We start from the raw sequence: 21958 nt of genomic DNA, 5'->3' as shown, positions 1-21958 counted from the left end.
TATGTTATTCTATTTTTAGTTTTTTGAGGAAACTCCAGACTGTTTTTCATAATAATTGTACTAATTTATATTCCTATCAACAACATATGAGTTCCCTTTTCTCCTCATTCTTATCAGCATTTGTTATTTTTTGTCTTTTTGATAATAGCCATTCTAACTGGAGTGAGATAACATCTCATTGTGGTTTTGGTTTGCATTTCCCTGATGGTTAGTGATGCTGAGCATATTTTCATGTGCTTGTTGGCCATTGTATTCTTCTTTTGTGAAATGTCTGTTCAGGTCTTTTGCAAAAAAGGTCTTTTGAAAAAAATCGGGTTATTTGTATTTTTGCTTTTGAGTTGTTTGAGTTCCTTGTACATTCTGGATGAATTGTTTGCACATATTTTCTCCCATTCTACAGGTTGCTCTTCACTCTGTAGATGTTTCCTTTGCTGTGCAGAAGATTTTTAGTTTGATATAATCCCATTTTTTTTTTCTGTCATTGTCTATTCATTTGAGGTTTTATCCATAATATCTTTGCCCAGATCCATGTCCTGAGCATTTCCCCTGTGTTTTCTACTAGCAGTTTCACAATTTCAGCCCTGCATTTAAGTCTTTAATCCATTTTCAGTTGATTTTGGTATATGGTGAGAGATAGGGGACTAGTTTCATTCTTCTGCATATGGATATCCAGTTTTCCCAGCACCATTTATTGAAGAGACTATCCTTTCTCCAATGTATGTTCTTGGCACCTTTGTTGAAAATCAGTTGGCTGTAAATACATTGATTTATTTCTGGGTTCTTTATTCTGTTCTACTGGTCCATGTGTCTGTTTTTATGTCAGTACCATGCTATTTTGGTTATTATAGCTTTGTAGTATATTTTGAAGTTAGGTAGTGCTTTGTTCTTTTTGCTCAGGATTGTTTTGTCTATTGGGGGTCTTTTGTGGTTCCATATGAATTTTAGGATTTTTTTTCTATTTCTGTGAAGAATGTCATTGGTATTTTGATAGGGATTGCATTGAATTGGTAGATTGCTTTGGGTAGTATAGACATTTTAACAATATTAATTCTTCTAATCTATGAACATGGGTTGTCTTTCCATTTTTTGTGTGTGTCCTCTTCTTTTATCAGTGTTTTATATCTTTTATTGTAGAGATCTTTCACCTTCTTGTTTAAATTTATTCCTAGGTATTTTATTTTTAATTTGGTAGTTATTGTAAATGGGATTGCTTTCTTGATTTCTTTTTCAGCTAGTTCATTATTGGTGTATAGAAATGCTACTGCTTTTTTGTATGTTGATTTTGTATCCTTTGACTTTACTGAATTTGTTTATCAGTTCTAAGAGTTTTTTGGTGGAGTCTTTAAGTTTTTCTGTGTATAAGATTATGCATCTGCCGACAGGGACAATTTGACTTTCTCCTTTCTACTATGGATATGCTTTATTTCTCTTGCCTAATTGCTCTGGCTAGGACTTTCTCCCATGATTTTGAAGGCACTCCTAAAACAAAAGGTACAATATGGGACAGGGAAGGCACATAAAATGTTGGGAACTTGTGAATACAAGTGAATACAAGTCTCAGTTTTATTTTTACTTATTTTTATTTTTATTTTTGGCAGCTGGCCAGTGCAGGGATCCGAACCCCTGACCTTGGTGTTACAATACCATGTTCTAACCAATTGAGCTATCTGGCCAGCCCCTCCATTTTTATTTGAAGCTGATTTTAAAACATATCAAAACAATTAATTTTCCAAAATTCTGTTTTAACACACACACACACACACACACACGCACACGCACACGCACACGCACTGTCTTTTTTCACTCAATTGTAAGTGTTCAATAAATGTTGAATTGAAACATTAGAAAATAATTGAATTAGGTTTTTCAAATACTAAAAGTCTTTTCAAATTATAGCTCAGTAAAATTAGTGACAATTATGAATAAAACAAAAACAGATGCTAGTCATGACAGCATATTAAAAATACCCGATTCATCTCATTTTATGGGCAATACTAGACCAAGAAACATGCATACTTAAAATACTGAAGATGCATTTATTATTATTGATCCGTCTTTATACTAATGAGCTTCCTCCCTAGAAACTTGACAAGTGATCCTACAGGTTTCCAAAGATTATTTTGATTATCTTAATGTTCTAATGTTATAAATCTAAATTAAATAAAATTTCACCCTAGGATACTCCTAAAACCAGCCCTAATAATTTTCTGACATAAAACAGCTCTGTGGCTCCCCACAGCTTTATTCTGCCCTTCCCGAATCCCCATTAAGAGCTCTTGCCTTGATGCCTGCCACAGTGTTCTTATCTGAACATCCAAATGAACAGACCCCTATCTGCAGCCATTATTAAGCTAGTCGCCATCTCCATGGTGATTCAAGGACACGAGGATAGGGAGCGAGGCCGCTTCCTTTCACAAGCCCCGGTTGCTTATTTCCTGTCTTATTGTTAGTGGGGACAGAAGCTCCGAACCTGTCTGGGCGGTGGTCCTGTTTCCCTGCCCTTTCCAGAGACTGATCCGTTAACAACAGGCTCTGATGACTCCTCTAATGAAGCCTCCGACGCTCTGCTGGGTTCCCCATTAGCGGTTGAGCTCTACTGCCCTCTTGTGGTGACATGACAGATATTTGCAATTTGGCAGACGACAGAACCCATTCACACAGACTTAGTAATTCTTTCAAGCAGATGTATTACGTACTTTTGTCTTATAACCCTAAGAAACTATGCTTTTTTAATTGTCCGTGGCAATGGTTATGGTAAGTTGTTTGAATACATCTAAGCTATAAAGATTCAGTGTCAACCTGTTTATAGACCTACTGATTCAGAAACATTTTATTATGCTATTTTTGTAGGTTCTAGTTTAATCAAACTTTTTAATTGCATAGGGAATTCATTATGCTGGAAACGTTGGGCTATAATAAGATATTTCTAAATTAAAACTCCATTTATGGATTCCTGCTTTAACGCTGGATTAATTAAGTTAAATCGTTTGGGAATTATAAACGATAAGTAAGATGGGCAAAGTAAAAAGAATGAAGTACTTAAGCTTCAAGTCCAAAAACTAAACTGTAGCTGCTCCTTTCTACTAACAACTAACCCAAGATCAGCAGCATTTCTTGAATGCTCTTCTCCTTCATCATCAGTTCTCTTAGTTTTGGTTCTCTTATCACGTACCCTAAGTCACTCCTTAACATTACTGCCACAAACAATAAGCTGAAGGGTCATGCAACAATATACACTTAAAAGGGTATGTGTATGCAAATTTCAGTCCGTTTTTATGTAGGCAGGGGAACTCATATTTGCCCATGGCAGTTGGGCACTTAATGTCACTGTAATGTGGTCCCAAAGGCTTTGTAGAGTACTGCCTCTCAGGCTAATCAGGAAAGAATTGGTGTTAAATGGAGTGATAAAAAGACATTTTTCTTGACTTATCAAAGTTTTAGATGGCAGTTTGTTCCACGGTGGATGCTGAGTTCTTGCAGGTACATTAGCTTCATTCCTATTGCAAGCATAATTTCTACACATGTACTGGCTTTTTTTCATGATGTAGCTATAAATCCAATAATATGTGAATAGAAATCAATGCCGTTTATCTTTACAAAAATTCACGTGCCTCTATCAGTAACAAATGTTGAGTGTAGGGGCTGGCCGATTAGCTCACTAAAAAAAAAAAAAATGTTGAGCATGTGCTCCAATATATGTATATTAATTTATAAATTATTTAATTAATTAATTTATTTACTGGCTGCTGGCTGGTACGGGGCTAGAACTCTGGACCTTGGTGTTCTCAGCACTATGCTCTAACCAACTGAGCTAACTGGTCAGCTCTTATAAATGATTTTAAAACACTTTCAAACAAAAATAGAAATTAGACAATGATGAGATAAAACCATTAGAATAAAAGTCCTGTGGCATTTTTCTTATATCCCAAAGGATAGTCTTTTAAACCTTCTGGGGTACTAGCACTCTACACTGGAGACCATCCAGTTAAAATATGAAAGATATGGAATAGATAATCCTTTTCTAGATGATGAACATGCATTCACTTTTGCTCCCTCCTAAAATCCTACTAAGATGAATGTAAAGAAATTAAACAAGAAGATATAAATCACAAGGATGGGGAGATTAGGAAAGGAGAAACACCAATATTATGCTCCTTAAGTACCTCTGTCTCCTCAAAGCCCCAACAATCTCCTCTCTCATCATCACTCCAGCTGATGACCCTGCTTCCAACTTCACTGTAAAAATTGAAGCCATCAGAATACAACTTCCACAGACCCCACTGACACATCTACCCACTTGCTCTCATCTGTACCCACATACTACATCCTCCTGCCATCTTAAGCCAATTCCTCCATTGATGCACTAGATCCAGGGTAGTCATATAACTCATTGTCCAAACTGGAACACTTGCAAGGGAAAGAGGACACTGATCAGACAAGGTCACCAGGACAAGCAAAAACTGTGACTGTCTCAATGTAAATAGGCTATATGGTTACCGAGATCCTATCCTCTCTCACTTACTTGAGGACATTGTTTCGGGAATTCTTCTCTATCTCCAACATTGTCAACTTCTTGCTTTCTACAGCATTATTTCTATCAGAATCAAACCTGCTGTTATGGTTACCATCTTAGAAGCAAAAAGAATTTCTTTTACCTTTTATACCCACCCCCTGCCCGTTACTGCACCATTCCTTTGCTCCCCTTTGTGGTAAAACATTTTATGAATTGTCTCTACTCAGTCTCCTGTCCTCCTTTTGAAAATCATCTATTGACCAACGAATCCCAAATTTACATCTCCAGCCTAGACCTTTCTCCAAAACTCCAGATTTATTTACTTTTCTACCTATCTACATCTGTGCTTGAATATCTAATAGTTATCTCAAACTCAGCATGTCAAAATCTGAACACTTCATCTCCCCCACACCCAAACCTGGTCTACCTATGGTGTTCTCCATCTCAGTTAATGGCAACTCCATCCTTCCAAACAATGAAGTCAACCTTAGCTCCTCTATTTCTTTCTCATTCTATACCCAAATTGTCAAGATATATTTTAGTTCTACCTTTCAAATTATATATATATATTTGATATATATATACATATATATATGTAATATGATACATATATGTATACATATTACATATGTATACATATATGTATACATAATATGATACATATATGTAATATGATACATATATATATATATGTAATATGACCACTTTTCACCATCTCCACTGGTACCACCCACATCTTGAATCTGGATTCCTACAGCGGCTCCTCTGGTTGATCTCTCTGCAACTCCTCTTGACCCCCAAAGTGTCTTCACATCACAGAGGCAGAGTGATCCTCTTAAAACATGTCAGTTAATGTCACTCCTCTGCTTAAAATCCTGCAATGGCTCTATATCTCCCTTAGAGTAAAAGTCAAAACATTATGACAGTCTTTGAGTACCTAATTGATTCAGTCTCCTATTATCTACTGACCTTATCCTCTACTTACCTCCTCCTCTCTCACTCTGCTACAGATACAGTAACTTCCTTGCTGCTATTTGAATGCATTGGTTACTCCTGCCTGTATTAGTCCATTTCTGTTGCTTATAACAAAATACCTGGAACTCGTTGATTTGTAAGAAAACAAAATTTATTGATACAGTTTTTGAGGCTGAGAAGTCCAAAGTCCAGGGAACACATCTGGTGAAGGCCTTGGTGGTGGCAACAGTGACCCAAGGACCTCACATGGCAGAAACGATGGAGCAGAGAGAGAGAGAGAAAGACTCTCATGTGCTATCCTTTTAAAGCCTTCAGAACCACACCCATAACTACCGTTACTAGTCCATTCATTAGGATATAGTCCTCAGAATCTAATGACCTCTTCAAGGCCCCACCTTTCAATTACCACAATAGAATTTTCCACCCTTAACAGTCATCGTGGGGATCAAGTATCTAATACATAAAACTTGGGGGACACAATTCAATCCACATCACTGCCTTAGGGCTTTTGCATTGGCTGCTTTCTTTGCCTGGATTACTCTTTCCACAGATATCTATATGGCTATTCCCTCACCTCTTTAAAGTCTTTGCTTAAATCTTACCTACTCAATAAAGTTTACCTGACTACTCTCTTTAAACTTGCAACGCATGCCTTCTCCCATATCCTACCAGTACACTCCACTGCTTTACCCTGCTTTTATGTTCTTTAAATAGCACTTCTTTTCTACCATAGTATATAATTTATTTATTTATTACATTTATTTTCTATTATCTGCTCTCCCCTTTAGAATGTAAGCTTCTTGAGGATAGGGATCTTGGGATATTACTGTATCCCAAGAGCCTAGAATAGGGCCTGGCACATGATCACATGGTTGGCACTCAGAAAAATTTTGAGTGGAAGAATGAAGTAACAAAATTTTGGAAGTAAAAAGTAGATGAAGAAGTGGTCATTGATAGCAAACAGGAGAAAAGCAGAATTCTAAATCAGGAGTGGAGAAAGCTTAGAGCCAACCTACAGTATATCTCAGAATTCTCAAAAGGCTTAGGAGGGTTTGTTGAAACTGTTTAGGAAATAGATCCCTAGAAAATCTCCCACATATCACACCTTTGGGCAAGTTTTTCTCCCCAACACTAGGAACTTATTCCTTGGGGAGGGTAACATGGAAAGTCTCCAGACTGGGGAACACCAGACACACTGGAGAGGGAGAATACCACAGTGAAAACAGCAAGAGTGTATGTGTACTGAATATTGAAACCTTTGCAGGCTCCCCCTACTAAGCTCCCAGAACTCTGGCAGACACATTATTTTCTCTCCTGGCAGGATACTGGAAGAGTCTTCTCTGAGGAACCTGACAGTCCAAGATAAGGACCTAGAGATACTGATGTCAGAGGTTCCCCCAACAAGGGCCACTGGATCATCCCACAGTGAAGCTCAATTAAGCCTCCCAAACACCCTCAGAGGTTTCAGTTTATTTTTAGTCCCCCCACTCTTAAATATAAACAACCATAGATTACCAGACATCTGAGGAAAACTTCTAACATGAGACACAGAGCCTAAAACACTAAAACAGAAAGAAAGAAGAGAAACAATAGGGACAAGGAAATGCCAAAAAATAATTACCATTAATGCCCTCAGAGAGGTAAAATAAAACATGATCAAGATATTGTAGAAAGCAGATATTTAGAGAACAATAACAAGAGCCTTTAGAAATTAAAACATACAAAAACAAAAAAATTAATAGAATTAGAAGATAAGTTTAAGAGAATTTCTCAGAAAGTGAAGCAAAAAGACAAAAAGATGGAAACTAAGAGAGATTTTGAAGAATGAGTCTGGGAGTTTCAAGGTCTGAATAACAGGAGTTCCAAAGAGGATATACAGAAGACAGGACAGGGCCACTCCCAGCCTATAGGTCACCTTTGTGTAAATGGGTGAATGCACTCTATAGTCACACAGCTTGGTGAGCAGAAAAAGATGTGTGAGGAAAAAGATGTCCCTCCTTCGAGCACATGTAGCTTCAAGCTAAGGCACACAGTTCAGTGAATGGAATCTGGGTTAGATTTCAGCCCCTACCTACCTCCTCAGCAGGGCACCTTTGTGCAGTGCGTAAACTGCACACCCATAAGCAGCAGCGTTGATGCCATGCCAGCCAGGACTTAAGGACCTGAATTTCACAATACCCAGATCAATGGATGAAAGTACACCCATATCAAGGCGTATCATTACAAAATTTCACAACCTTGGGGATAAAGGGATGACTCTACAACTTCTGGAGAAAAACAGACACGAACACAAAACAAAAAGGTCACAAAACCAAAACAGAGAGGACACATGCCCAGAATCAGAAATTAGAAAGACTTCAGACTTCTCAGTAGCAGTCTTGGAAGTTAGACGACAATGGAACCATTTCTACAAAAAGTTAAATATTGAGTTACCATATGGACCCAGCCATTCCACTCCTAAGGCATATATCCAAAAAAAGTGAAAACGTGTTCATACAAAAACCTGTAAACACATATTCATAGCAGCATAATCGCAATAGTCAAAAAGTGGAAACAACTCCCAGGTCCATCAACTGATTAATGGATAAACAATGTGATATATCCATGTAATAGAATACTATTCAGTCATAAGAAAGGAATGAAGTATTGATACAAGCGTGAAAATATTATGATAAGTGAAAGAAGCCAGACACAAAAGGCCACCTATTGTATGATTCCATATATATAAAATGTCCAGAATAGGCAAAATTCATAGAGACAGATAGTAGGTTAGTGGTTTCCAGGGGACAGGAGTAGGGGAGAGGGGGAGTGACCACTAATAGGTACGGGGTTTCTTTTTGGGTGATGAAAATGTTCTAAAATTAGATAGTGGTGACAATTGCACAACATGGGGTATATATTCAAAACCACTGAATTGTACACTTTAAAAAGGTGAGATTTATGGTATATGAATTATATCTCAATTTCAAAAAAAAAAACCCCAAACAATGGAGCGATGTCTTCAAAATTATATTCCCTGGCAAAGTACAAATCAAATATAAGGATTGAAAAAAACATTTTCAGACATGACAGTTCTCAAAAAATTTACCATTCATGCACTTTTTCAGAAAACTACTGGAGGGCCAAGCCCGTGGCGCACTCGGCGCTGGGAGCGCGGCAACGCTCCTGCTGCGGGTTCGGATCCTACATGGGAATGGCCGGTGCACTCACTGGCTGAGTGCTGGGCACGAAAAAGACAAAAAAAAAAAAAAAACTACTGGAGATATGCTACCTCGAAACAGGAATGCACCAAGAGAATGGCAAAGTAAATTCCTATGATCGTGGTGAAATCAATCTCAGGAAGGCAGCTGGGTAGCAGAGGGAAGACTTCAGATAGAAAAAGAATTAAGATTTCTAGAAAGTATAGCTTTGGGAAAAAAATAAATTGAAACTAAAAAACTACCTGATAGAATTGTCCTCATGTGAAATTATACGGAGAGACAAACGGGGTAGGAATTTTCAAGACGTACAAAGAAAACTAAAAAATTTTAAAATAAAAGGCAATTATTTACCTCAGGAAAAACAAAAAGTAGAAAATGAAGAATCAAAATATGCTACAGTGCTCAGCTGCGAATATATATTTGCATTGGCAAAACCATATGAATGTTGCATTTTGATTTAACCCTAAATTATAATATGACTACTTTAGGAGGATGGGGTAAGAGAATGGTGGTGAACAGAACTAAATCTTCATCCATAACAAGAGGAAATCGATTGATAAGATTTAAAATTGATGAATTAAAAGATAGCAATATGTGCATAATATTAGAAATACAGGGATGTGCAAACGCTGAAAGAAACAGTAAAAGAGTTAAAAATGGTTGCCTCTGGTGAGAGGAACTGGGGAGAATGAGAAGAGAGAGAAGGATGGGCTAGTGACTCTTTCCATGTTTTTAGTTCTTTTTTATTATTATTATTTTAATTTATCAGTTATAGTTGATTTTTGTGTCCCTTTACCCATTCCTCCTTTTCCTCCTTTGCTCTCCACCACCCCCACCATCAACATCATATCTGTTCACTTGTCTTAACAAGATCAAGGAATTGCTGTAATTGTTGTGTCTTCTTTCCCTCCCAATTCCCATTTGTTTGTATATTTACTTATTTATTTTTACTAGCTCCCACAAATAAGTGAGAACATGCAGTATCTCTCTTTCTGTGCCTGGCTTATTTCACTTAATATAATTTTCTCTAAGTCCATCCATGTTGCTGCAAATGGTACTATTTCATTTTTTAAATAGCAGAGTAGTATTCCCTTGTGTAGATATACCACATTTTCCGTATCCACTCATCCAATGATGGGCAGTTAGGCTGGTTCCAACTCTTGGCTATTGTAAATAGTGCTGCAAAAAACATTGGAGTACAGGTATCCCTTTGACATGATGATTTCCATTCCTCTGGGTATATACCCAGCAGTGGAATAGCTGGGTCACATGGTAGATCTATCTGCAATTGTTTGAGGGACCTCCATACCATTTTCCATAGAAGCTGCACCATCTTGCAGCCCCACCAACAGTGTATGAGAGTTCCTTTTTCTCTGCAACCTCTCCAGCATTTGTCATTCTGTCTTTTTGATATTAGCCATCCTAACTGGAGTGAGATGGTATCTCAAAGTGGTTTTGATTTGCATTTCCCGAATGCTGAGTGATGTTGAGCATTTTTTCATGTGTCCATTGGCCATTCGTATATCTTCCTTTGAGAAATGCCTATTCAGCTCCTTTGCCCATTTTTTAATTGTGTTACTTCTTTTTTTTTTTTTTTTTTTTTTTTTTTTTTTATTATAACACACACCTCAAGATATTTAAATAGTTAGATGAGATCATCAGAGTGATTATCACATGGATTATATTTAATATATGTTAGTATACAACCTTCTCTCTGAGCTCTGGTGGATCAGTCTGTATATTTTTTTTTTTTTTTTTTTTTTAAATTTTATTTTGTCGATATACATTGTAGCTGATTAATGCTCCCCATCACCAAAAGTGTTACTTCTTTTTTTGCTGTTAAGTTGTCTGAGTTCCTTGTATATTCTGGTTATTAATTCCTTTTCAGATGTATACTTTGCAAATATTTTCTCCTACTCTGTTGTTTGTCTTTTTGCTCTGTTGATTGTTTCTTTTGCTGTGCAGAAGCTTTTTAGTTTGATATAATCCCATTTGTTTATTTTTCCTTTGGTTGCCTGTGCTTTTGGCGTCATATGCATAAAGTCGTACCCAATCCTACTTTCTGGAGTGTTTACCCTATGTTTTCTTTAAGGAGTTTTATTGTTTCCGGATGTATATTTAATTCTTTAATCCATATTGAGTTGATTTTGGTATATGATGAGAGGTACGGGTCTAGTTTCATTCTCCTACATATGAATATCCAATTTTCCCAGCACCATTTACTGAAGAGGCAGTCCATGTTTTTAGGTCTATTTGACTTTTTAAAGTACTTTAACAAAAATATATAATTTAAAAAATCTTTTTTGGATAAAAGCTTATTTTAATGTGCACTAAAATGAAAAGAAATATGAATGTTAGTTAAACAGAAAAATGTTCTCACTAAACTGATTTTTAAGTCTTTAATCAGATGCCAAAGCAGCAACCATTTTTAGTTGTTTCTCTTAATTCAATAACTACTGTTGGAAAACTTCAAAATTTAAAATTGAAAGAAGTGGTAAGGAACAAAAGAGAATTGCTGACTTGATTTTTTTTCTTCCCCCTTTGAATAACTTGGAACTGAAAATGGAAGGGGTCTGCATGCATGGGAAATGAGTCAGGCATCCAGACCCTGGGTCTTTACCAAACCCCAAATAGCCTGTTTTACTCTTGTAGACAGTATGTGAGTGAGTACTACTTGTTTAATATCATAACTAAAAGGGAACTTTAAGAAGTTCTTGCCAGGAAAAAAGAACTCTATTCTAGAGCTGAAATGATATTTCCTCCTCCATAGCCTGAAATCCCTGAACAACTCTTAAATGGTACACTCTGGGCTCTCTGTTAAACCCAGGTCTAGCTGCAATGGCAGATCTTTTCCTACAAGTAGGGGCCAACAATTCCCAAAAAGGACCACTACCCAAGACTACTAGGTCCAAAAAGACGGTGGAGAACTGTAACCGAATCCAAGCTAATATTAGTATACAGAGGGTCCACATTAAAATAGGACAGAACAATGTTCTTGGTATCTTCTTTCGTTCCACTCTGACCCATTTAAAATAACTAGGCACATTCTCAGAATTGCAGATTCAGTTCTGTGCTGTACTCCAATTTGTTATTTCTGGATGGCTGGTAGAATCTTATAAAAGGTTATGTAGTAGGTAATGAAAAAAAGAGTTGTGCCCCACGTTTCTAATGGAGGGGGATGGAGAGCAGTACCCACTAGAGCCGCCATGGTGGTGGCAATGGCAATTAAGGAAAGATCTCCTGCGGAAGGTGAATCTTCAGGATGAGAGGTAATCAGGGCTGTGAGTCCAGTCGTCCTTCACCCTGATGGCAAGGCATCTCCCTCTATTGTCATCCTTGGAGGACCATGGTGGTGTTTTATTGAGGAAACTGCTGGATTTCTTTAGACAGTGAGAGTGAGGCTCTGTCTGCTTTGGCAGAGGAGAAGTCCTAGGACTCCTGTAGGAGAAGTGGAGGGGCTGGGACACTCCTGCCAAGACCAGTGTCTGTGGAGTTGTAAACTTTGCTATATAAGCTTGGAGAGGAGATATGGCCACTTGTCAGAAACACAGGTTCTAGATATCAAAATAATTCTAGTTATACTTGCAATGGTGGATAGTTCTTGCCTCTAGGTCTGAGAACTTTTCCTGGCAGGCAACAACTGTCCTAATCTCCTAGGAGGGAGACATGGGACAGGTATAGGATCCCCTACAGAAAGATCAGGTGTGCACAGCTGTCTGGGAGTGGTCACTGGAGTCACAGGGTCCCCCACAGGGAAGTAAGTTTGCAACATTCACATGCAGTGGCACAGTATTGGGAAGCCAAGCCCTCTGAACAAAGCTGACCAATGCTCCATCATAGATGACTATCTCAATCTAAAGGCAGGACACAGCTGCCTGGAGTTCCACCAGAATATCAAATACTCCTTTCTCAAACCAGAATAAAGTGGGGTGACAGTTGACAGCAGAATCCCTAAGAAAGTATGTGCACTTCACCAGCCCTAATTCTATACTCTTGGTAAAATCATTAGTTTCGAGGGCTTGGTGGGTTAGTAGCTATGCTATATAGTCTAGTGGTACCTCCCCGTCCCTGGCAGAGCCTACATTATTATTATTATTATTAGTGGCATTTCATGCTGAGTGGGGTTATTGAGTAAGGGCCTTACTTAAAGCTGCTAGAAAGCCTGGTAAACTTTGAACAACAGATTGCCCTGCTGGAAGACTTCTCTCCTTCTGGCGCATATAGAAAGGTGTCCCAGAGAGATCCTCTCCCTTCCCCGAGCTTAGTATTTCCTGATATAATTGCATCTGAAGGAGAAAGGGTTGGTATCTATCTGTGTGGCCTATGTACTTTCTTGATTGCTGCAGAGACTGTGAAAACACTAAAGTCTTGTGTGGCGATAGGCGAGCTGAAAGGGATTGGTTTCTGGCTGAGTCCTGCTCTGTTAACTGCAGTTAGAATTCCTGCCACCTGAGGGCACTGTTGGGAAGCATTGGTGGTCAAGGCTGCTCAGGAATCAGCTAGGATAGTTCAAAGTGGGAGCAAACACAGAAATTAAAATTTCCATGTGTTCTGAAACAAAGGAGTTATATAGCACAACAGGAGGAAGTTCCTAGAAGCAAATTGGAGGTGTAGCCCAAAGCGATTCCCTTGAGGCATTGGTACGATGATATAGAAGATGCCTTTGGCAACTTCTGTGGCTGGGGATGAGCTGTGAAGTGCTGAAGCCAACTCTTGTACATTCTTGCAAGGTGTGGAGTGGAGGGGCCTGATCTTTATCCCCAGCTCCTATCTGACAGGGACTGGGTTGCGTGCTGGTGGGTGCCTGAGTCCTCGCCCATGACAGGGAACAGGGGAACATCACTCTGAGAGGACACAAAAGAACCTGGCAGCAGGGTCTGGCTCTAGGTCAAGGAGCTGGCAGATTGGGTGGGAACAAAAGTGGAGTAGGGACTCAGGGAGAATGTTAATTCGAATTACACAGAGGAGGGGTGCTGGGGCTCATGGCAGGGACTAACTCCACTCCAAAAGGAAGAGCAGCAGCTAGGTGGGGCTGAGTCTGGGGATTGGGTGAGCCAGAGGCACTGACATAAAACATTTCTTTTGGATTTTTAAGTCTTCATGGAACAGTGACTAAGTATAGAATGAGTATATAAAAGTATATAATGAACAAGTATCCATTTTTATTGTTGCCATTGTTGTTTCCTTGAATAGCACCTTAGAAAAAGTTATGCATATAACACCTGTGAACCAGAGGCTCCCGTGAATGAGGCCAGAGCCATGAGGCTACTGTGGAAGCCCCATTCCAAATAAGAATTCTAAACTTGACTCATGTCACTAATGGTCCACGTTAACTTTCACACAATCTCTTGTTTTCTCCTGCTCTGTAGCACTCCCAAATTTCTGGGAGCATCTCACTTTCTGAGGCCGGATGACCTCTCTTTTATCCATCCACCCTGGCTCACTGCTCCACCACCCCAGTACTCCATACCTCCACTGCTACAGACACCTTGAGGAGTGTGGCTATACATACACCTTCCCCTGGGTTGCCTTTTCCTTCCACTTATCCCAGGAGTCTCTGGTTCTGAGCCTCTCAGTCTAGTATATGCATCACAGAAATCCAGAAACCCTTCTGACTTGGACTGGAGTCTCCACAGAGAGTAGGAGAAAGGGAGAAGGAGGAGGGGGACAGATTTAGGCAGCAATTTCTACAGAGCCATTTCCCTTGTTAATGGTTAGTTTTTCATAAGTAACAAAGAAGCAACAAACTTTAAGTATATTCCTTACTGATCCACTCACATACATGGCCTTAGTCCTCTGGTGGGGTAATACACACCAGTGGAGGAATATGTGCTTGTATTTGTATGTTTACTCCTACATGTGGCCTGTTATCTGTGGGCAAAGAGCTCAACAACTTCTCCAACCTGAGAGCACCACTGTTCTCCATTCCTGCAGATTCTCCTTCTCCGGAAAGTCTATGTTACTAGTCTATAGATTAATAGGCTAGTAAGCTATTATTTTCTTTGGTTCTTTATTGAAGCTAAAGATAATAATAGCCTTTTTGTTTAATGTCCCTGTCCTCACTGCAGCAGCTATTTGCTTTTATAAAAAATGAATAATACACATGTAGTCAATAGGTGGGAGACAGATGTGCTTTTGAACTCTCAAGTGTGTGGCATGGCATAGACAGTGACTGTGGGGAATGCAATAGATTATAGATAGGGTCCCTCCCTTTAGAAGACTTGTAATCATAACTGTTTTCTCCTAAAAATGGAATTTATGAGCCACTTGCTTTATTCTAATAAAAATCTCCTAATTGCAATTGTGTTTTATTGCTGTTGGTATGGATTTAAGCTATAATTAGGTGAAAATTTACCTCTGATACATTCATCAATGAGCTGTAAATTCACCACCACATGGCTAGCAGTTGGATCAAAGGCACAAATACTCTTGACTAAATATCTGTTAATATGCTGTGAACAAAGAACGAAAGAAAAATTATGGGATCACCAGCAGGTGGAAATACAGTGCCAGTTCACCAGTTTATAGAATTCCATCTACATAAATTTAAAACAGGCAAAACCAGTGTATGGTGTTAGGAGTCAAGATCGTGGGGGCAAATGTGGGGAGGGGATGAAGGGGTGATGGGAAAGGGTACAAAGGAAGGCTTTGGGGATGCTACTACTGTTCTGACTCTTGATCTAGGTGCTGGTTACACAGGTGTGTTCATTGTGTGAAAATTCTCATATTTTTATACTTATGATTTGTGTAATTACGATTTGTATACCCAAATCTGTATAGATTATTCTTCAATAAAAAGAGTGCATTTTTAAAAACTTACAAATTTACACTTATCCCAATTTTTAAAGTCTCCTGAAAATTCCAGCTCTGGATGAAAGAACAATATAACGCCTCTCAAGATGTCCTGCACTAGTTTTATGTTGGCTTCCAACTCCAGGGATATGCTGTCTTGAGGATAATTTGGCTCTGTGAGAGGCTTATGATCATAGAGCAACAGTGACACAAAGTCCATGGAATTGAATAGCTGGAGGCTTTCCTGCAGCTCCTGCAGCATGATTCGGAAGAAGACAATTCCTGCCCGCTGGACTTCCCCTACATTTTCAATCTCTGGAATAACAGAATGACATCTCACATTGCTGTTCAGTCACACACATTACTTTTTCATAGGAGTCTTAGCATATTATAGTAAACTTTTTTTTTCAGAAAATAGAAAACCATATCCTACGGTTTTAAACAATCTTAGTTTCTCTAGCCATGCAATCGAAAGAAGTGGAATTACACCCTCATAGGAAGAGGTTTTGAGAAAAGGCAAAAACTTGGGTTTTAGAGTTAGACCTTGGTTTGAATACATATTCTCCCTCTTATTAGTTCTATTGTCTCTCTGAATATCCTTTTCCTCTTCTGTGAAAATGGGGCTAATCCCTGCTTTTCTGATGAGCTGTGGGAATTAAATGAGATGTTATATATAAAAGTGCTCAGGCCTTAAATGTACTGTAGTAAATACTCAGAAGACATGCATTTTCTTCTTTCTTCTTATCCCACTCTATGTAATGGCTAGAAATCTTTCAGCTGAATCCTATAGTGTTTCTCTAAATCTATTCATTTCATTCTAGGTAGCCAAAGGTTTCCATGCCTCTTTCTTCCCTCACCTCTCTCCAAGTTGGTATCATGCTAAGAGTAGCCTAGCAGATGTGGAATCACAAGAACTGGGGTCTATTCTTGGCTCTGCCAGTAACTAGCTATTGGACTTGAGATAATTCACTTTACTTTTGTGGGCGTTAGCTTTTTTATCTGTAAAATGAGATGTTCTAATTAGCTAATGATGTGTAATATAGTGGAAAGAGCACCCAAACCTGGGTTCAAATCCTGCCTTCACCATTTGTTAACTGTGTGATTTAGGGCAAGCTGTTTACTTTCTCTGAACTTCACTTTCCCCACCTGTAAAATGGGGTATCACCATTCACCTCATAGGGTTATGATAAGGATTAAATGAAATAACTTATTCAAATATGATGGGGCATTTAATAAATGGTAGTTTCGTCTTTCCTTTATGGTCCTTCCAGTTCTGAAACTGTATGATTCTAGCCAAAATAATGTGATTCCGTGCCCTTTGCTTTAATTATAGGCCATACTCATAAGACCAAGACTGCATAAAGGAATCCCTTTCATATAGAAAGATCTGTATATTGCAACAATTCATTTTAGAAAATGCATCCTTCATCGTACTGTCTGTGATTTCCCCCAAAATCTATTAAACCCATGAATCCAGACTGTTGCCGCATTCACATTACCTAAGATATATTTTTTCTTTGTCTCTCCAGAGAGTTCACCCAGTATTTCATAGCAGGCAGCTTGGATCACCTTCATCATTTTCTGTAGATCTTTAAACTCTTGATACAACAACATCCTACTTCGGCCAATGTTAAAATCGAGGACTCCCAGAGCCTTTCCTGTTCTCTCACGAAGTGGAATAACTATGTGGGTTTCTCCACAGGCAGAGGCCAAAACAACTTGTGCACTGTCTGTACACTTAAAGAGAAAATCCCTGAAACCAAAACCAAAGAAGCACACGATATTAAACATCAGCCTGTCCACAACCTTCCACCCAAATGTACTAACTCACTCTCTTGTGCCTCCTTCACTCCCACCACGCCAGCGCTTGTTGCTGTTCCATCTTCCTGGAATGCTCAACCTTGCTTTCACATGGTTCTGTCCATCAGCTCACCCATGTCTCTGCCCAAACATCCCCTCAGCAGAGAAGACTTCCCTGATCACCCAGTCTGAAGTAGGAGCACCCAAGTCACTCTCCACTGTGATACTCTGCTTCATTGTCTTAACTATACTTAAGCTTATCTGAAGGTGTTCATTTTTTATTACTTATTATCCAGTCCATGTTGGTTGGTTCCAGAAAGTATGATGAGTATGTTAGGTCAGGTTCCCTAGAAGCAGAACTGGAGACAAGGATGCTCATGCAAGGGATTTATTGAGGTAGTACTCTTGGGAGAAACCTGTGAGAGTCTGAGGGAAGCAGGATAGGAAAGGAGGAGAAGCTAAGTAAGAATGTAATTTCAGGTGAAGTCTAGCCTTGGCTTGATCCCAAGGGGAGCTCTGAAAGGGAAATTTTGTTGTTAAAGAATCTGTCCCACCTTGAGGCAAGGGAGTTTTTGTACCCTAGCACTAGTCGTCATTGGCTCTAAGCTGCACTGGATGTGTGGGAGTGAGGGTGGTGGATGTTTACATAACTCTTAGGTACCTCCTGGTGAGGGGCTTCAATTGTTCAAGGTCACTTGTGCAGAGAAAGTTACAGTGTGAGCCTTTAGCAGTACCCGCAGCAGCCTGCAAAAGGCATATTGGGGATCTGGGCAGGGCATCTATAGCAGGTGCTTCAGTGAGAGACCTGAGATTTTCATGGAAATGTAATGGCTACTTCTTTCTCTAGTGAGGCATAGACACATTTCTTTTTATCTCTTTGGTCCTTTCTCCATCTCCATTGATATTGAGATGTCATACCTTTAAGGTGTTTGAAAAATGTTGGTGCTTTGCATAGCCTCAAAAAGCACTTTATAATTCAAAATATCAATCCTATAATGACAGGTAATATGATATCTTTTTTCACCCCTTGCTGCTGATGAGCCACCACTTTGTGTCATTATGATAACTATGGTAATGATGCATCATACTAAACTTTCCAGGTGTAATAATAAAGCCCATTGGTCAAGAGAGTTCTTCCAAAGGCATCTGCTCTGTCACACACAGGAATTCAGGGTTATGAGTCTAGGTGTTACAAGGACTTCCTTGACCAGCACAAGGAATAGCTATATGGAAAAGAACTTGAGACTGAATGAACATTCTGATATGAAGCCAAACTAAAATTTAATTAAGATATGTACTTAAATGTCAAAATTAGCCTGCTAGTCTGAGATAGGGTTAATGTCTACGCAACTATATGGACCCTCCTAAGAAGCAGTCCCTTTATGCAATAGGTGTGTTCTCAGTTAAGATCTGTTTTGCATATGTCCACAGTTTAGTAGTGTTCCTTGCACTGCACAAGTGAGAGTCATTCTAAGTAATCTAGAACAGGGTAATTATTAAATACAACATTCTTTGCCTTCTCCCACCTTTGTCCCTGCCTTCTTCTTTAAACAAAAAATACATGTTCATAGGCTAGCTACCATTAACAGATGAGCTCAAATAAGTGGGTTTTTGTTGAATTTTATGTTTACAAGAAAACCATAGAAAATAAACCATTATCATGCTTTAAAACATGTAATTTTAATACAAAATACCAATGAAACCCATCTTAAAAAAGACTTGTGGAAAAAAGGAGTTAATATGTCCAATGCAGACAATGTTCTACAGGAATTTTTCTTTAAAAGCTAATCAGAATAAAAGTGTGTACTAATAAGAGGCAGAAGCTGTGTCTTTCAAATCTGCTATCCCACCAGGGGATGTGTTCTGTCAGTCAAACAAAACAGACATGTCTCATACCTGAAGATACATGACTTCCTGAAGACAGTAGGTGGATTTTTATGAATTTCTGTTAGACCCAGCTGCCCTGTGACCATCATTTTGCGTAAAACATAGTCTGAATCCTTGAAAAGAGGAAGAGATTTCATTACAGAGAAGTAATTAGACCTCCTATTCTCATTAAAGCTTTTGGGGACAGATAAATACAAAAAACTAGGAAAGTTTAGATGACCTCTAGCTTTAAGGACAGTAACATTTTACCCATTTTCAGCCCTGTTAAGCAACAAGGTGTTCCACAAGAGAAAATTTTCAAAAAAATAAGATTTTTTAAAATGCGAAAACTTATTTTTTTATAATTGTGATAAAACTGCGTCTTAATATTGTTTTTCTGATGTTAAAAGTTCACTATAGAACATTTGGAAAACACAGAAAAGCCCAAAGAAAATAAATACAATAAAAAATACTCCCCAGGGAGGTCTTTGTCCTCACCACATCACCAGAATTGTTCTTGTGAAGGTTTCCAGTGACACTCTCATTTTCAGATCCATTGTTCAATCCCCAGTCCTCATTTTTGTCTGCCTCTCAGCAGCATTTGATTCAGTGAAAAACTTCCTTCTTGAAATGCAAATGTACTTCAAAAAGTTCATGGAAAGATTCACGTTGCCTTTCAATTCTATTTTTCCATGAACTTTTTGAAGGACCCCCCCAGTTTCATTACTCAGCTTTTGGGACACTGCTCTCTTCTGGCTCTCCTACCTCACCAAACGTTCCTCATTCTCTTTGCTGCTTCTTTATCTTGCTCACTTCTAAGAGGTTTTCAAACTGTAGGTCATAACTTACATGTGGGTTATAAAAATAGTTTAGTGAGCCTTGGTCAACATTTTTTGGTAGAGATTAAGAAAGCACTATTAACATATTCTGTAAAAAACATTGAATTGTAGGAAAGACATATTCAATTAGAAGGGGTAAAAAGGGGTTTTTATACCCCACCCCTTTAAAAAAATAATTCTGGGAGTAAAAGGCAAACCGTGATTAGAGAGGATCCCTAGGGGCTGCATGCTGAATGGTGTTAGAAGATGAGCAACTGCTTTGTAATGAGAAACTTTCTCTTGCCTCTGTACTCCATGCCCTCAAGCTTTCTACCAAACTTTCTGGGTAAAAAATGTTTTCCACATTATACTTGGCAAACTATTAGGATTATTCCACATTGGCAATTGGGCTTCCAGCTTTTTTCTGAACTTCTTTGTTTCATGGTTTATTCAGTGTTATACATACTAGACTGAAAAGATTTTTTAAAATCTCACCTTGACTCTTTCTAGGTTTAAATCTACAGCCCAAATTAAACAATTTCTTTCCTGTTTTTCCCTCCAAAATTGTGTAAATTGACCACTCCTGCTGTCAGGCCAGAAGCATAATATAGAAAATAAGGAGTTCATAATAATATGCCTGAAAACAAGCAAGTTTTTCATTTAATTTTAGTTGCACCAAAAAACTATAAATTCAGCAAGTCCCTCAGCAATTATTCACTAGTGAGAGAAGCATTCTTACTTAAAATTTCCTAGGAAACCTTTCAGAGAAAAAGCTGCAATTATATTTCCTCCCCCCCCCATTTTCTTTCTTCTGCTACTGGCTTGTTGTTTTGTTTTGTTTTGTTTCTCCTTACCTTTCCAATATCTATTCATTCTCACCTTTCTCATTACACATTATTTATCTCCTTTGCTTTAATTTTTGCTTTTTTCTCTTTTGACACTTTTTTTTTAAAAAAAGAGTGAAATAAAATAGAATAGACAATATTAGAAAACATCGCGTAGTAAAAGTAGGTATTGTTTTGTGAAATTTCTGTTTCAAATGTGTGTGTGTGTGTGTGTGTGTGCACGCATGTATAAGAGGTCAGAATATAAAATGTTTTTCATACTGTGGGTTACAGTTGATACAGTCTTGAGCCACAGTGATTCCAAACACTTGCAGTGCTCAGGGCTCAGTCCTCAAACTTTTTTTTTCTATCCTCACTTATTCCTTTGGTCATCCCATCCAGTCTCATGGTTTTGTGTTTTGTTTTGTTTATTGTGGTAAAATATACATAGCATAATATTTATCATTTTAACCATTTGTAAGTGTACAATTCAGTGGCATTGAATGCATTCACAATGTTGTATAACCCAGTCTCATGGTTTTAAATACCATTTATTTGTTAGCCTGGATTTCTACTCAAACACTGAACTCATACACCCAACTGCCTATTAAATACCTTCACATACATGTCTCACAGATATTTCAAATTATAGTTTAAAAAATATTTTTCAATTTAGTCAGTAAAAAGTTCTCTATTACTTAACTTTGTATTTATTTCATTGAGTACAACTGAGTATTTTTTTCACATTTATGGACCATTTGCGTGAGGTTTATTTTTGTTGTTATTGTTGTTGTTTTAAATAGATTTATTCATTGCTTATTTTTCTTTTGAATTTTTAAAATCTCATTGATTTGTACATAATAGAGTTAACCTTTTGCCAGATATGAGGCAATTTCCCCCTAGTTAGTCATAAGCAATTTAATTTTATTTATAACTGTAATGCAAGAAAGTTTTACATTTTTATGTAGTCAATGTACCAACCTTCCCTTAATTGTTCCAACCTTTGGTGTAAGCTTAGTAATCCTTCCGCAAGTCAAGATCATAAGTTTTTTCTCAACCCTCATATTTTTAGCTAGTCTATGAAGATTAAAATCATTTGTCATTTTAAAAAAAATCATGTTGAGATTTTTCTTGAAATTTTCTTAAATTTATAAATAATTTTTGGAAGAA

The 21958-nt window shown here is 38.1% G+C and overlaps 1 protein-coding gene across 1 annotated transcript in view; it reads right to left on the bottom strand.

Annotated features, from left to right (window-relative positions):
- Positions 1–21958, bottom strand: part of EFCAB5 (EF-hand calcium binding domain 5) — a 144600-nt gene that overhangs the window by 2359 nt on the left and 120283 nt on the right. Inside the window, exons 19-22 of the mRNA XM_063109813.1 lie at positions 19177–19280; positions 16980–17233; positions 15509–15795; positions 15044–15140 (exon numbers count right to left, since the gene is read on the bottom strand). Of these exons, the coding sequence (XP_062965883.1) occupies positions 15044–15140; positions 15509–15795; positions 16980–17233; positions 19177–19280 (742 nt within the window). The remainder of the gene's footprint in view (positions 1–15043; positions 15141–15508; positions 15796–16979; positions 17234–19176; positions 19281–21958) is intronic.

Source organism: Cynocephalus volans, chromosome 10 (assembly GCF_027409185.1).
Source record: "Cynocephalus volans isolate mCynVol1 chromosome 10, mCynVol1.pri, whole genome shotgun sequence".
NCBI classification, from domain to species: Eukaryota; Metazoa; Chordata; class Mammalia; order Dermoptera; family Cynocephalidae; genus Cynocephalus; species Cynocephalus volans.
The sequence above is the reverse complement of the archived record's forward strand: the minus strand, read 5'-3'. Positions and strand labels throughout refer to the sequence as shown.